The sequence below is a fragment of the Pezoporus wallicus genome, unplaced genomic scaffold (genome assembly GCF_028554395.1).
Source record: "Pezoporus wallicus isolate ANWC-B61680 ecotype Strahan unplaced genomic scaffold, APGP_CSIRO_Pwel_v1 contig_818, whole genome shotgun sequence".
NCBI lineage: Eukaryota > Metazoa > Chordata > Aves > Psittaciformes > Psittacidae > Pezoporus > Pezoporus wallicus.
The window spans coordinates 95,110-111,374 of record NW_026636248.1 but is presented as its reverse complement, the minus strand read 5'-3'; the positions used below and the strand labels follow the sequence as shown (position 1 = coordinate 111,374).

At 42.3% G+C, this 16,265-nt stretch overlaps 1 protein-coding gene and 1 long non-coding RNA gene across 3 annotated transcripts in view; one reads left to right on the top strand and one right to left on the bottom strand.

Annotated features, from left to right (window-relative positions):
* Positions 1-4,402: 4,402 nt before the first annotated feature.
* Positions 4,403-16,265, bottom strand: part of ADTRP (androgen dependent TFPI regulating protein) — a 35,560-nt gene continuing 23,697 nt past the window's right edge. For both annotated transcript variants that reach the window (XM_057399244.1, XM_057399245.1), the window contains 2 exons: positions 11,235-11,386; positions 4,403-4,927 (listed from right to left, as the gene is read on the bottom strand). In XM_057399244.1, coding sequence (XP_057255227.1) covers positions 4,884-4,927; positions 11,235-11,386 — 196 coding nt within the window. In that variant the 3' untranslated portion in view covers positions 4,403-4,883. The remainder of the gene's footprint in view (positions 4,928-11,234; positions 11,387-16,265) is intronic.
* Positions 5,542-9,295, top strand: LOC130593835 (uncharacterized). The gene is made up of 3 exons (XR_008970892.1): positions 5,542-5,653; positions 7,194-7,369; positions 8,620-9,295. It is a non-coding gene; the product is annotated as an uncharacterized LOC130593835 (long non-coding RNA).

Genomic DNA, 16,265 nt, shown 5'->3' with positions numbered 1-16,265 from the left:
GCTGCAGCTTTTTCCCCCAAAATGCGGCGTTTTCCACAGCTGCGTGTGGAAAAAACTGAGCCGCGGTCCCTCTTGGTGCTTCGGGGCAGGTGGGCACCCTCTGGGCTTGCCGGCAGCTGCCGCTCCGCTCCGTGCCACGGGCAGGAGCCGACGCAGCGCACCAGGTGGCGCTGTGGCGCTTCGGGAGCCGGGACCCGTCGCCCCGCCCGTAGCCCCTTTGCTCCCCTTGGAACAGGGAAAGTGAGAGCAGTCAACGTTCAGAACCTTCCGCGGAACCGAGGTGCTGGATTTCGGTCTATTCTTCCGAATGGAGCGTGAGAGACCAGTGGTAGCTATGTCCCCGCTTCAAAGTGCGTTTCTTCCCTCTCAGAGGCATGCTTCCACATTGGTCCTTCTCTCTGTCAGCATCTAGAAACACTTGATAAAAGAAAGTGCTTAAGCACAGAGCTCCTCTTCTCCTCTCCATTTGCTCCCATGTCCCACTTTAGCACCAATGCTTGGGCACGCTGAAACCTGCTGCAGCCATGCCACGTTTTCACATAGCTGTCGCGTAACTGCAGCGTGTGTGAGCTCTGACTTGGGAGCTGAGGCTGTTCCCACAATTTTGGCAGTTCCCACTGCTAACCAGGGCTGGGAAAGGTGATTTGCTGGATGAGAATAGCCATGTCCTCACAGGCACCTGGGTGTGGGCTCCACCAGTAAAGATGCCCACTTGGTTGCCTCTGCCATGGGAACAGTCACATCTGAGCCTGGGATCAGTCACCTCTGCAGCACAGTCTCTAAAATGGGCGCCTGAACTCTTCACAGGCCGACCCTTTCCCTTCATGTATGCACTGTTCAGTGTGCCCTTGCCCTGTGTCAGAGCCAGGAACACTGCTACTGGAGCTCCTCATCCTCATGTGGGGGAAAAAGTGGTGTTTCCAAACATGGGCAGAACTGGCAGTGTGTTGCAGCACACCAGTGTTATTAGACTATGTGATGAATGTGTTTCACCTGCCAGCTGGCGATGGCATCATCGCGGTGGCTCCCACGTCACAAACTTGAATGAACCTCTCAAAACAAAAAGCAGGTATGTGCTGGTATAAGTAGGTTTCTGGCTCTTCTCCTCAAGGAATACAGTACTTACTGACAGCGAAAATGTGTACTTAGAGGAGGTAGTTCTGTTTGTTTCAGGTATTGGCAAAAAGATATTTCTTTTATATGTGCTTCTTTCTGAGCAGCAGGGGAAATAATCCTCTCAAGGCAAAAGGAACTCAAAAGCTTGCTAAAATGTTTTGGGAGCATTTCATAGAAGGTGATATTTGAAACGCCAAGCACTATTCGTACGTTTTATGGCTGAGAAGTATTATTGGGCCATATCCTGGAGGTTTCACTCAAACCCATGTTTTTAAACACTGATGTCTGGAAGTTAAACTAAAGTGTATTGACATGAAATACCTTAGGTATTTGGTTTGCTTCTCAGAAGCATCAAACTCTTTGCAAGGTAGGGCCTTTGGGGACTTCAAAAAGGCAAACATTTTACTTTGGAGCTCTCTACCACTTGTTACGAAGTCTTGCCTATTGTAATTGTGTTTGGTTTTTACCTGATGTTTTTTCCAAACAGTTAATTTAATTGCAGACAGTTCTTAGCTGAAAGCAGTAGCTTTAGTTCAAGAGCAGAACTTGATGTTGGGGTTATTTATACAAATCCACATAGACAGTAACCTCTTCCTCTGAAGTAATCAGATAATCAGTAAGGTTAAATACTAACAAAAATTATCATGAACCTATATATATGAATGCAATGACTTTTTCCAATAGTTACTGAATAACTTGCCTGGGAAATGGGTCTTAGTTTGGCTCTCATGGTTGATTCTAAGCTTCCTTCTACCAATACCCATGAGACTCTGGTTAATTTTGTGGCATAAAATATTTAATTATGTGCTCTGCCAAGTGAATACAAGGTCTCAATTTGAATTTCAGCCTCTATGGGCAACTATTTTAGACATTTTGGTAGAACGTAAATGCATATTTTCTACATGCCAGATCCTGGCCCCATATCCATCAAAGTAAATCTTCAGTAGTTCCACTGAAGCCTTAGAACAATCCTAAATTATGTTATTGAGGTCAGATCATGACCCTGAAGCTCTGGCAGAGACCCAGACCAAGAAATTTGTGTGGGAAATTGGGGAGGGAATAAATTATCACTTGCCTATGTTGTTTTGTGGGAGTAAACTTAGAAAGGTGTGAGCTAAGATGAAAACTCCTAATCGTGGTGGATATTGCTTTCCAGCTGTTTCTGCTGGAAATAGCTCTCTGTGTGGCTATGGGAGAAGTTCTTATTTTCTGTCTCAAATAACAACCAATTTTGCTTTTGTTATCCCTGACTGTCCCTGTCCCACTCTCTCCCTTTGGAGAAAAGTCACTTGATTTTGTAAAAAAAACAAAGTCCAGGCGTAGGTTCTAGTTTGAGCGGGGTTTTTTACTCTGGTGAATGTAAACCTTAATTTTCTCTCTCTGCCGAACAAAAGTGGCAGGTCTAAACAGTATTAGGTAATTGTGGCTGTCATATCGTACGTTGTACTGTGGAAAATATTAATTGCTGTTTTTCACTGGAGGGTTTAAACAGTGGTCCTTTCGTCTGACAGGGAGCATGTCGTTCTCCTCCCGATTAAGGCTGTGTACTGTAGAGCAGCATGAAAGGATTCCTGTACAGCTGTGCTGGGAGAGTGGGCGGGCATCTCATTCAGTAATAACATCTAATTTATACAGCCATGAAAATCTACAGCTATAAATAAACAGTTCTGACTGACTTCACATGCTTACTCAAAATAAAACCAGAGAAATGGGCTGGAAGGAGGAATCTAGTGTAAACGTCATAAAGGCCAGATCCTCACTCAGAGTACCGCAGTAAAGTCTTTCTGAAATCAGTGTCAGATTGCAATCAACACAGATGCATGTTTTCTTCCTTACAGGGCTTCATGTGCACCAGAGAAAGGAGCAAAGCAAACCCAAGATCCCATCAGTTGTATTTTGGGAGCAGGCACTCCTGATTGCTTTCCCAAAGAGCATGACTGGGATCCAGCTTCTCCACAGCAAAAAGCAGTGCCTCTTCTGAGTTCTTTTTAAACAAAGAAACACACACACATACGATTCTCCTCAAACCCCTTGTAGTTCAACAGCACAGTCACCTCACTAGATCCAGAAGGTAACCCTGGCACAAGTGGGAGTCAAGGACAAGATCTGCTGTTCAGATCAGACATGGAAAGAACTACCCCTCCATGTCAGGTCCCAGGCTCTACTTTGAGTTTCTGACATTTAAGCTTTTACAGTGGGTTACTTTGAGCAACCTGGAAGGTGTCCTTGCCCATGGCAGGGGGTTGGAACCACATGACGTTTTAGGTCCCTTCAACAGTTCTGTGATTCTGTGACCAGTAAAAACCAAAATATTAGAAGAGGTAAAAATACCCAACAAACGTGTTCAGAGTTGCCTCTTCCCTAATTCCCTTGATTTTTTTCTTCACTCTTTGTCTCTGAAATATTTCCTTTGACCAGCATCTTTCAAGTGTATTCCTTCCACATTCTCCTTTAGTTTCAGCAGAAAAAGGGGGGGGGGGGGGAGTGGTGTGCCCACGTAATTGCTTACATTCCCTTTGCAAAGTTAGCTGGAGTGAGTTATCTAGATAAGCTGAGAATTACTGGATGCATGCACATCTTTCATTGAGTTAGCTTACAGTCTAGCCCTAGTCTGTTAACTTCCCAGACTAGAATTTTATCAGGTGCTTAACATGTGAAAAGAACAATCTTATGTATACACATTATCTTTTTATTGCTCACAGGCAGCTTACAATGTGTTTCATTTTTACTAAGCTCCAGCAGCATTTGGAAGATGAAAATAACACCCCGGTGAACTGCACACACAGTAGCTCTAAGCTAAGGGTTTTGGCAATGAAGATGGAGTTAGACATTTAAGTACTGAAACTAGTTTCAAATCCTCTTTTAAATGCAAGGCTAATAACAGAGATCTTTCTTTTTCACATTGACCATTAAGGAACACTTATGCTACTGTTGGTTTTGCCTGTTTATTGGAGTTTGCAAAGCAGATCTCCAGTGTTTTAGATGTTAACAAAATGTTGAGGCTAATAACAGAAATCAACTATATTGAAGTAGATTAGTAAACGTGAATGGAGTGTAATTATATGGCAAGCAGCTTTATGTTAAACAGTGCTTTAAATTAACATGCTTTCTGTCAAAGCAATCATACTCTCAGTATAATTAGGTTACTTCTGCTGCAAGATTAACTGAAACCAAGAAAAAGGAAGAAAGTATTGCATTCAGATTTCCTGTTAAAATGGAAGGGAGATATTATGCATATTAATATCCCAGAAAGTTTCTCGTTAGGAGAACTTGGCTCCATGGTGAACTGAGCAGACATTCCTAATTACAGTCCTTGTTAGCCCAATTTGTTATCTAGCTAGCTTGGAAGTCACAGCACTGTTAAAATTATCCCTCTTCTTAATTTTTTCCAGACTTGATGAAGGGCAATCCAAACAAGAGCTGGCTTGCATTCACAGGTCTTTTAGAGAGTAGTGCCAAGCTCATGAGGGAGTTCATTTACCAGTGATGAGTTTTAACCATGGACACATCCTCACATACATTGTGCAAGATATGAGAAACTTGTGTAAACAGACAAACACAATTTTCTTTTCATAGAAGTTGCAGAGTTATCATGTAAGAGGCAAACATTTCATATTTTCCACTAGTTTTCCATATGTCTGATGACATAATGGCTTCACCAGAAACTGCAATGAATTGGAGAAAGGATTTATCACAGCTGCATTTATTTTCCTCTACTTCATGGCTTCAGTGTTCATGGAGAGATTGTTTGGCTCTAAGAGGAGGATTCACTTGCCTTTCTGCCTGTAGTCCAGTATTACTATTGAATCTCCTGTTTGGAGGCAGAGGAGAAGAGATTATTATGGGGTGGAAAAAAAAAAAGCACAATAGAGAAGTCCTTTTACAGATCAGACACACTGTTGGGAGGAGGATGTGAACCTGGCCCCAGCCTCCCAACATCCCTGGGAAACCGAACCCACCTGGGAGTGGGAGTAACCTATGGCTTGGACCAGCTGCTGATGTCAAATGAGCCTGAGGCATCCCTAGCAAGTAAAGGATTACTCTGCTACTGAGGGATGATTTGAAATCTAACATGACCACATCCATTGAGAATAATGGTGCTTTGTTAATGGGAAAAAGTATATGCTGCCAAACAAACCTAGCTTGGTGTAAGAATATGTGAAAAACTTTAAAAATAAAGCTTGTTTGGAAAGACAGCTGATCATTAATCCCTGCATCTGAGATGTCTGGAGCATCCTCACATGGCTGGCCAGTACAGTGCAGGACCTACTGCAGGTCCACAGCTTTCAGAAGCACCACCTAGAGACCCAGTATACTGCCATGGGGCACACCAAGTGTACCTAATCTAATACATGGCCTCAGTCTTCCTGTTGACGATCATTTATGCACAGGGAACCCTGTGCTTTCCTTGTCCATAAACCTCAGAGGCTCTGAAACACTAATTGCTGTATTTTATTTATCTCCAGCCTGCCTAGCATTTGTTAATTGACCTGGTATGGAGTAAAATCCTGGCATTTCTTCCTTCCCAAAGGATCCTGTATGTATTTTGCACTGACCACATATATATTTTAAAGATTGGGTAGAAAAAAAAAGACTATCTTATTAGGTCAGGGACAACATATTAGCAAGCACCTGTTAATGTCTGGCCTTCAGTGATGAAACTGTAAGCCCTAGGTTGCCAGGGCTTCCGATCCTGTCTGCCTCCAGTGCATCATCAGATAAACTTGTCAGTAAGAGCAGGGTGTGTGACAGATGGTACAGGTTTCCTTTAAATAGTTAGACTCCTCTACCCGAGGGGTAACTGCAGCTTGGGGGAGTGACAAATATAAAGGATATAAATATGCCATCACAGGTTTGTGGCACAACTAGGATGAATGGATGAGACAAAAGCAGGTATTTGTATTTAGTTTGCAAACTCTGGGCTGTAAATCCTCTTAAATTTGAGTTCCATTTGTTACTGGCAATATACTGAAATTGTAGATATAAACATTATTTGTTCACTGAAAGAAATAGATACACCCTGGACTTTTGTTCTTTGTTTTCAAAGGCACAATAGAACAAATGAAGTTATATTCTTGAAAAGAGGCTCAGTTTAAAGATCCCTTCTGGACGCTGTAATAATAAAGGGTAGAACCTGTATCTGCATTAATAACTACCTGCAGAACATGAGCATTTTTACATTCATGCAAAACCACTGTGCCAGGACAATGGTAAAATATATCTCACACAGTTGCCCTTTGCATCACTTTATTTGCCACTCGAGTTTCTGCAATCTCAACAGCTGCTCAGAAGAATGAGAGCATTGAGAATTCAATCGTATTATAGTATTTGTATTAGACAGATTCATGTGCTGTCAACGTAGGCTGGGTTTCCCAATAGCTGACTACAGGGTATTAAGGGAGCTTGGTTTCAGAGGCACATAAATACAAAAATAAAACCCAGGGAAAAAAATTGGTTCCTAAAACATGTTATACATTTCTGGAAAATTCATTTAATGTAGAAGTGCTCCACAAAGAAGACTGCCATCTAACTTTAGCTCAGCTTTAGGTGAATATGTTTCAGCAGTGGCTTCACAGGCTATTCAAGAGCCTGTAGAAGATATGGAGGAGCGCATTCATCTGTGCACTGGGCAAGTGCAATTATTCCACCATAAGTTTTCTCTTTTATCCTGGGAATAATAGCTCTTATTCTTGTTGTACTGCTTTATCCCATGCTTTACAATATCTGTAATTCTGGCTTTGTCCCCAGTGTTTCCTAGCCAGCTGCTGACCAAAGCTTTAACCTCTGAAGGTCAATGAGCATCAAGGCATGGACCTGTTGGAGCTGCTGCAAGCTCTTAGAGCTAGCCTCCTGTTCTGCCCCATTCCATCACATGGAGATGAGCATTTCTCTGGACTTGGCAGAGGCCTTGTGGATGTAAAATCTTGCAAGAGGTTTGCCCAGTGTCTCTCTGCAGGTATTTAAATCACTGGTGCAGTGGGTATTTGTTGCTAGCTACAGCTCCTATCCAGCTGCATTTCAAACTATTGAGCTGAAACAGCTGCTGAATGTTGTTCTCTGTTGTTCTTTTTTTCCAGGTGAGTTGGATGGAAGACAAATGAATTTGCTTTGTCTTCAAATGCTGGTGACAGGGAAGAGACCTCATCTGAAATGTTGCTCTGTCTGATGTGGAGAACTTTGATCCAAATTTCTCCTGAGGATCTGGTTGTCTCACCAGGAATAAAACCCAAGGAAAAACGGCTTTGCTTTATTTGTGAGTGCTCTAGTTTGACTGTAGTAACATGAGATCAGTTGCCTGTATGTTTTTTCTGCCCATTAGGGAACAGGAGAAGCTATCGCACGGTTCCTCTTTGGTACTCAGACCCTGTAGCCAAATTCTTGGCTGAGGTGAATTTATGGCAGTAAAAGAATCAGCCCACTGTTTCAAATTATCCTCTTTGGAGTTTCTGTATTGCTCAACATTGTCTAGTACTCTAGAAACTCTGGGATTTAAAGCAAAAAAAAAGTCATTACTGGTACTATTTTCTGTGCCTCTCAGGCTATGCAGCTGGGTTGCCTTAGTTACCACCAATCCAACTGTGCAAGGGGAGGGAGAGGCACATAAGAGATAATACATTTTTAAAACCTCCAATACTGTATGAAACAATTCATCTATAAATAATAGAAGAAATTTAGGGTCTGGCATTGTTTGGTTATTCTGAAAAGGGAAAACAAGATTATATTATTTGACAGCCTGGATTTTTCAGCTCTTAGAAATGATACTGCATCTTTTTGGTCAAGCACTGGACATACTGCTTTAAAAATTACTTGCTTGAAGTGGAAAGCTGCCATCCATAGACTTTGGAATAAGTTGGAACTGAATATACCTTTAAGGGTGAAAAAGAGTAAATATTTACGTAGCTGTTTTTAGGACAAGTGGTAGTGGCCTGAAGCTATAAAGGAACATGAAAGAGCCCATATAAAGCATGGTATGCTGTGGGACAAGTTTCATTTGTGGCCTGAAGTCTGCCGCAGGATGTAAATCCAAAAGGAAACCAGGCTTGCCATTCATGTGGAGCTATTTGTGAATCACTTCTCACACCTTTGACTAAACACAACTTACCTGGCCACAAACTCAGCTAGCTTTCTTCCTTCAAGTGGGAAGGAAAGAGAAGTAGCCTCCCCAGAGCCTTTCCCTTTGGGTAGAAGCCTGGTCAGAGCAGCCCAGGTAAGGTGCTCTGCCTGGTAGATGCTGCCAGCAGCAGGTCCAATTGCTTGGTGGCTATGGGTGTTAGTGGAGAAGGTGTTTCCAGATGTGCTATAGGAACCTACTGGACAATTGCATTACTGTAACTCAAACTGTGCCTTTGGGGGACCAAGCAGGAAGCAGAAGAGAGTGCAGAAGTGCCCTTCCACATACCCTTTGTGGTGGACAGGGTGGAGGGTCTGGAGAGATGGAGAGGTTTGTCTTCTACCACCACAAATCATTTTGCTTTGTGTGGTTTGCTTTTTTCCTTTCTGCAGGGTTGTTTTAACTGCATCATCTCCGTTATTGTGATGGGAAGGTGATACAAGAAAGGGTAGAATGAAAAAAAGTGGAGCCATTTTTGCTGTGAGAAGAAAGGTATGTTGGAATCATGTCTTCATTCAGTTTGCAGCTCTTTTTACTTTGGCAATGCTGAGCCAAAGATTTATCTCAGTCAGGAACTTATTAAGACTCCAGCATACTGTAATTTTGAATAGCTTCCCTCTGGCTGTGATTCAATATTTATTGTGGCCTTGTTATCAATACAGCTTAAGGAGGTCCTACCCTTCTCTTGGGTGGACACAGCTGAGAAATGGGTCAGGAAAAAAAAAAAAAATCAGTGTTGAAAACAGCCTCTGCTTGCAAGAAACCTTGCTTGAGCAACCTGGTCTAGTGGGAGGTGTCCCTGCCCATGGCAGGAGGGGTTGGAACTAGATAATCTTAAGGTCCTTTCCAACCCAAACTATTCTATGATTCTATGAAACAGGCGTGCGTCGTAGAATAAGAGGGAGTGAGGGGTAGTAGGCAGGAGCTTATTGAGAAGTTATTGCTGCCAAAGCTCCCATACAATCAAACTATAGCCTCAGATACTGTGGATTGCCAGGTATCAGGGTACAGCTTGAAACTTTTATCAGTGCACAACAAATCCAGGGAATGCTGCTAGTCCTGGGGGTGAAGAGCCGAGGATGCATGTGAAGCAGCACAAACATGGAGAAATGTAACTCAGCGCAGTGTCCCACACATGGATGAAAACACTGTGTAATTGTTAAGGCCATGATTTTGTGGATCCTTTGAAAAATATGAAGTATTTATGGAGAGGCAGACCCACTACACACAGGAGATCTCCATAGATTGCAAGAGCACACCAGATACCTGTGGAGGATATTGTGTATGCTGTGTTTATATATATTCTCTGAGATAACGTTTGTGCTATCACAACTGGGGGATGCTTTTCAGCCTTTCTCTGTGCACAGAAAAGAAAGCTGAGTGTTTGTCCCAGTTTCTTTAGAAAGCTCTTAAATTAACATCTCTTAAGTGGGCATATTTAGTCAGCTGTTCAAACTGCATCCAATTTGTGCAGTTAATTTGATCTCTGCTTGGCATGACCTTTTGCCCAATTGATTAACACCTTGCAAATCAAATTAATTTCATTCTGATTATCTCCAACTTACGCATCTCCAATTTAGGCATACTCTAGGCCTGAAATTACTATTATGTACTCAGTGATGAAGAAATCTGACACCTAGATGTATAAACTATCAGATCTCATGCAAAGACCTATATTGTCTTGTGATGATGTGGTCTTTGATTAGTAATAGCTACTGTTTATGTGATGCCTCTGAAAACAGAGCTAGTGCAGAATCTGTTTTCATTTACCAGCAATCCTCATCTTGTATCACATTTATGCAAGAATAGAATTCAGCCAAAATTTCCAAACATGGACATGTAGAGCAAGCATCTTATTTGCAAAGGTATCAAGCGGTGAAGCTGGTTATTCAGCACATTTGAAAGTCAATCTGCTGCTTTTAGGTAGCTGAGAGTACGAATGGTGAGAGACTAGCTACAGACGCTCTGCTTTGGCTTGACAGGCATGTGAGACTTCACAAAATGCATCAGGCATTAAATGTTCCCTGAGAACAGAGGGAAGTTGTCTTATTTATTTTCAGAGGTGTTTTTGCAGCATTTTTTCTTTCATCAGAAAGCTAGTGTAAGAAATTGCAAATGTTCACACGTTTGTCCTAAATAAAATACATGCGTTTTCCTGACGGAAACACTTTCATCCTCAAAACCATAATCTTGACTGAGAAGGGAGAGAGGAAACCAGGTGAGAAATAATAATAATAATAATATAACCCTATGCCAAACCACCAAAGCTGCTTCATCAGTTGTTTATTCCTTCCTTTCACTTGTTGAACGTGTCCTCCTAAACTACTTTCTTTTTCTAACTGCCCATTTGTCCAAGGAGGCTGCCTTTCATTTTCTTTAAATCACCACTGATTATGCCACTACCAAAGTAGAAGGCAGATGTTCTCAAGAGTTTGTAAAACTTTCTGAAGTGCTGTTTTACCCACAGAGGTGCTGTGATGCTTTCACTGGGATACACTAATGCCTTCCTATAAATTGTCAGTAAATTGCAATTCCCTTGACAAACACCACATAATGAAGGTGTAAAAGTTTCAGCCAGAGAGATTTAGTACCTCTGGAACCTTGTTTGAGAAGAAATTCAAATTCCAGTGGTTATGCTGTTAAGTGGTGTTTCTTGAGCCACATTTGTGAAACCTGGCCCTGTATCTGGTGGGATTGGGATTCTTGCTCCAATTTGTTGTCTCTTTGTTAGTAACTGTTTAGGACCTATCAATCTCTAGCAGACACCCAAATACCACACCCACAGTGTACAAGGGTCCCCTTCCAGGTTGGACAAGGCTTTGAGCAACCTATTCCAGTGGAAGGTGCCCCTACCTGTGGCAGGGAGTTGGAACTGGATGAGCTTTAAGGTCCCTTCCAACCCAAACCATTCTGAGATTCCTTTCCTACCTGCTTAGGCAATCACAAGAATTCATTTAGATGACATTTTTTCATATAGATAGAAGTGAAAAACAAAACTTGGACTGACCCCATATAATGCTGTTGAGGAACTCCCCGAAGTTGTAGAAAGAGATGATGATGGCAACGCTAACGGCAAAGAAGGCTGCGAGCCCGGCTGGGCTGAACAAAGCAAAGAGCGGATATACCCACTCTCCTGTTACAGAATAAATCCACAGGACCCTAGACAAGGAGAGAAATGACCTTTGGTTAAAACCATTCAGTTAGAAGAACCACTTCATGATTTCTAGCTCCTGAAGGACCAAGTTATCAAAACAATCTTGATACAGAGGAAATTAGCTCCACTGTCAATACATCTCCTTGGCATTTGGGCTATTTGCTGTGAAGCACACTTGAGCTGCTGCTGAATTAGATGGGTTTCATCACAGTTTGAAATGCACACAATGTTCTGCTCTTCACCCTGGTGGCACTGGCTATTAACAGTGGCAAAATAATGGTAAAATAAAAAAATGCTTACAAATAGGGATGGCACGTGACTATTCTAAGGGAAGCTTATTCAAATGAGCTCTCACATATGTGCTTGCTCTTTAGTTACAACAGCTTTTCAGCCCTAGCCATATTTCAAGGATCTGTGAAGGCAAAGCGCTGTTTCTCACTGTCTCTATCCTGCCACTGCTGACCACTGTTTTGGGGAGTGGGAAGAGGTTTTCAGGAGGCTAGAGGCTATGAGAATTCTCCAGCACATTTCCTCTTGGTCTAAGAGGAGGAGGAGAAGAGGAGCAGATAGGTAGGAAACAAAGGTAGCTGCTTTGCTCCTTTGTGCCAGAACCGTTTGCAAAGCACTCTCTGGAAAAGGGAAAGAAGGTTAAGAAAAAGGATAAACATGCCTGCTTTACAGGGCTTCTTTTCTTCTGTTTAGATCCTCTCTTTCTGCCTTTTTCTTCTCTCAGAAAAAACCCACCTTGTAGTGGCTGTCAGTCCACTGATATTATTTTCATTATTTATGTCTCCTAAGTGTGGTCGGTAGCAAATGCCTGGACTTAAGAATATAAAAATGGTCCCTATTTATTAAATAATGGCTGAAATTTAATACGTTTGTAATAAATATGTAAAGAACATAAAAATTAGGATGGGTCTTTAGTGATTGTTATGAGGATGTGTTATTTTAATGATAATTGCCATAAAAAGGACCTTTGGGTCCAAAATGTTCTAAAAGGTTTAATTCTTAATTTAAAAAAAACACATCTGAGAAACATATCATACTTTCCATCACCAGTGCCTACACAGGAATGCAATCCCACTCTCTCTGATGGCACCAAGCCTGTCAGGTTACACTGGGCATCATGCTTCAAAGGGAAATGACAAGCACGCTGCCCCACCAGCCTGAAACTGTCATGAAACTAAGAAATGGGAGAATGATAAGGAAAATACTACTACTACTACTACCAATAATAATAGTGTGAAAAGATGATTTCTCCTTTCTTTAGGTAGAGAAGGAAGGGGTAGGGTATAAAGAGGTGCCTTAAAGAGAGATTCACTAATCCCCATCTAAGGGATAGAGTGAGGAAATGGAGGGGGGTGATAGTGGAGCTGTCCGGGCTGAGCATGGAAATGTTAAGGGTTGAGACTCATTTTCATGATTTAAGGTTCTTTCATCAGGCAAACAAGGCTGTGAAACAGCTAAGTGATTAAAAAGAAAAAGCCTGCACAGAAGGCCACAGAGAGGCTGAGCAGAGGCACTGAAGACTGGGTGCAAGCTGGAGCCCATGCAAATGTCAGCATGTGTTCTTCACTGCACAGGGCTGCTGTTTTCTTAATGTGCCTCTAACAGCAAAATAGAGGGTGATAACTGCCTTTATTTTATATAATGAGGAACTAGATTATCTTGATGCAATTTGGCCAGCTGGTGTGCCTCGAGTGAAGCACTCCAACCCATATTTTCAAACCTAAACAAATGACTACGCAGGAGAGCTAAAGCACTTTCAGATATCTAGCTATCCGGCTTGGTAGAAGCCCTGTGTTTCCAGGTTTTTTATCCTGGGGCATACCTCCAGATATACCTGAACTTACTCATTTGATCACAGAATGGTTGACAGGTTTTGGTTTTATTTTTGTTTTGTTTTGTTTTGGGTTTTGCTAGGGATTTTATAAATCTTGCAAATGCATATTGCTCATTACTCATAGGCATCCAACTATTAAATATACATGCAGGATTTGGAAGCTTATTATTCTGAAGATTTCATTTTACCAAGTTTCATTTTTTCCCAAGATTTTACCTTGAATATCAGTGACTGAAACAGAAGCAGAAAATGCCCAGAATTATTGGGAGGATAGATGGAGATAACAGCCCTGGGCATAGCCAAATTTGCCAAACTGCTATAGGATAGAGAACAGCATTTAGATACTAAGGAGAGGTGATGTGCTGTCATAGTACAGCTGGATAAAACTGGTGAATTTATCCTGTCCTCTCGTTACCTATCCATGAATGTTAGCAGGACCACCACATTCACTGAAGGGGGAAAAAAACGGCATCTCTAGGGAATTATTCAATGGGATGATCCAAAAAGAAGAAAATAACATATTGCTTACATATGATCTCTCTGAGTCTGGTCAATTCTAAATTAAAAAATTGTGTACTGAAAATGAGCATGCAGTGACTGAAAAAGAATTTGATTCCCATCAGAGATGGAATATGGACCTGTTGCAAGAAAGTTATCAGTCTCTAAATTTAAGTGGTGGTGTTTTTTTTTTTTGTATTTTAGTTTTGTATACAAAATGCAACCTATAATGATTTATGTACCCTTGAATATAAAAGTTTGAACTTTTCTCCAAAGACACATGCAAAATTGTGAAAATTAAGGTTTATTTTATACTGATCTGTTATCACTGAAATGATAAACGGAAATCTATTGTTATTTCCTTTTTAAGATTTAAAAATGCCAGTTCTAAAATGTATATATTCTTCACTGTTTTCAGTGTGATGACTCCAGGAGTAAGGCATTACTTAATGCAGCCAGGAGGTGCAAGTTCCATCTTTGCAAGAATTAACTAACATGCCTAAAGGTTCTCTAAACCCTGATGCCCCACAACTGAAAGCCACCTTTCCGTTTTGAGCACTATGGATATTCAAAGCTGCAGTGAAGCCCCACTCAGAGGCAGGTATCTCATGTGAGCCATCACCGGCTGCTTGGTTTCTCTACTGCCTTGCAGGGACCAGTCAGTTCTCAGCCCATCCACACTGGGGAAGGGGAAGCTCAGCAGTGACAGTGACAGTTCAAGGAGAGACTTTTAGGAAGGACTGTTGCTTGTGAAACATAAGGTGCCCAAATGGGGCTATTAATTCACCAGGTTGCAGAACCAACAGTGAACTATTTACATGTGTTAAGATTTCAGTGCACAGGCTAAGAAATTTTTTTGTTAGTTGAACCCTGTTCTCTGTGGTTGCAGTTAACTGAGACAAGGAGGCAAAAAGAAAGCAGACAGCAGGTTCCTTGCTGCTTCAGGAGGAAAGAAAGCAACAGTATTGCAATCCTAATATCTTCAACCCAGTTATCAGGGCTCTGAGACACAGGTGACAAGTGCTCTCACGGACCACCTTCCACTCAGGATCTCAGCAGCACCCATGAGACATCAAGTCATAGAAGATACTGCAAGGACTCAAATGTGTTGATACTTATATTGATCATCACCCTTTGATGAGGATTCAGGTCCCAGCATGAGCTGTGTCTCCTGTGGGGTGGAATTGCTCAGCTGATAGGGGCTTCAGGGGAAAGCATGGCACTCATGACTGCAATAGCTGCCTGGAGAGCTGTCTGGTCTCAAAGACAATAAAAACCAAATGCTGTCAGAAGGCAAGCAAAATTAAGCTGGCTTTAAGCAACTGGGTGAACCAGAACATAGAAAAGAAATTTAGGAAGCCGTGATTGTAATCCTGTTAGGCTGTGGCCTGGATTAGGATAAATGGCTCCTAACTTGGTTACATAACATAGCAGTGAAGTCCACTGCTTCGCCAGCCACTCTGATGGTTTTCGAGTCACAGGAACATTTCATCTGTGCAGTTTATTTTCTATTCCAGATTTTCATTTGGTGGCCTGAAGGCAGTCTCTAGGTAAGAGTGAGAACTGGTAGGTGGGAATTGGAAGAATGGGCACTCTCATAGTCCCAGTAACTTCTCAGAAATCTTTGTGAGAGTAAGTCACCTCCGTGCTGACCAGTTGTTCTGTACCCTCTGCTCTAGGGCCTGGGTGCTTCCTGCACTCTGGAAAGTGATATTGCAGCATACCCTGAGAGTATACGGACTCATTCTTGAGCTGAGTCTCAATGTAAGTCATCTTCAGAGTGGTCTGAAGCTTTGACAGGTGCCCATATTCAGATGGAGCAGGCAGGGCCTCCAGACCACTGCATCCAGGATGCAACAAGCAGGAGTGGATGTAAAACCAGCTCCAGGGGTGCATGACACACACAGGACATGAGGGGGTGGCTGTGGGCTGGGGGGGTGCCTGGTGAGGGATAGTTTATTCTCTCAGGATCACCCTCCAACAGGTTGGAGATCAGCTGAGGTATGTAGCTGGAAATGTAGGCGGTGTCCACCGGTGGAGTGGGAGGTGGAGTGGGGCAGATGCCTCCTTGCTGCCCGTCAGCGTGCACCTGGCTCTGGATATCATTTTCTATCTCAAGTTTCTAAACCCAGCCATGTGTTCCTGCCAAATACCAAACTGGGTTTTACTCCTCTTCTGCTCCCATGACCCCAAGACCTTTGAGATTTGGAGTTTCTGCAGTGAGCAAGACACCGAGCAGAGGTAAACTCGATGGCACTGTTAGATGTACTGGGTTAGAAATAAAAACCCAGCCTGGAGAAATAGTGCACCAGAGTTCGTGGCAATTTAATTGCTTTTCTAAAAGAGGCCATATAAGAGCAGGAGATATTATGTATGGTCTCAGGACCAGTATTGTGTTTGAAGAAACCTGCCCTGCCTCTGTCTGGAAATAGTTTTCATGGGTCTCAGCTGAAGTTTAAATGACTTCTCTCCACAGAACAGACTGCTGTCTCCCACGTGCCTGGGAGGGGACCTAAATCTAAGTACAGCATTTGGCCCTATTT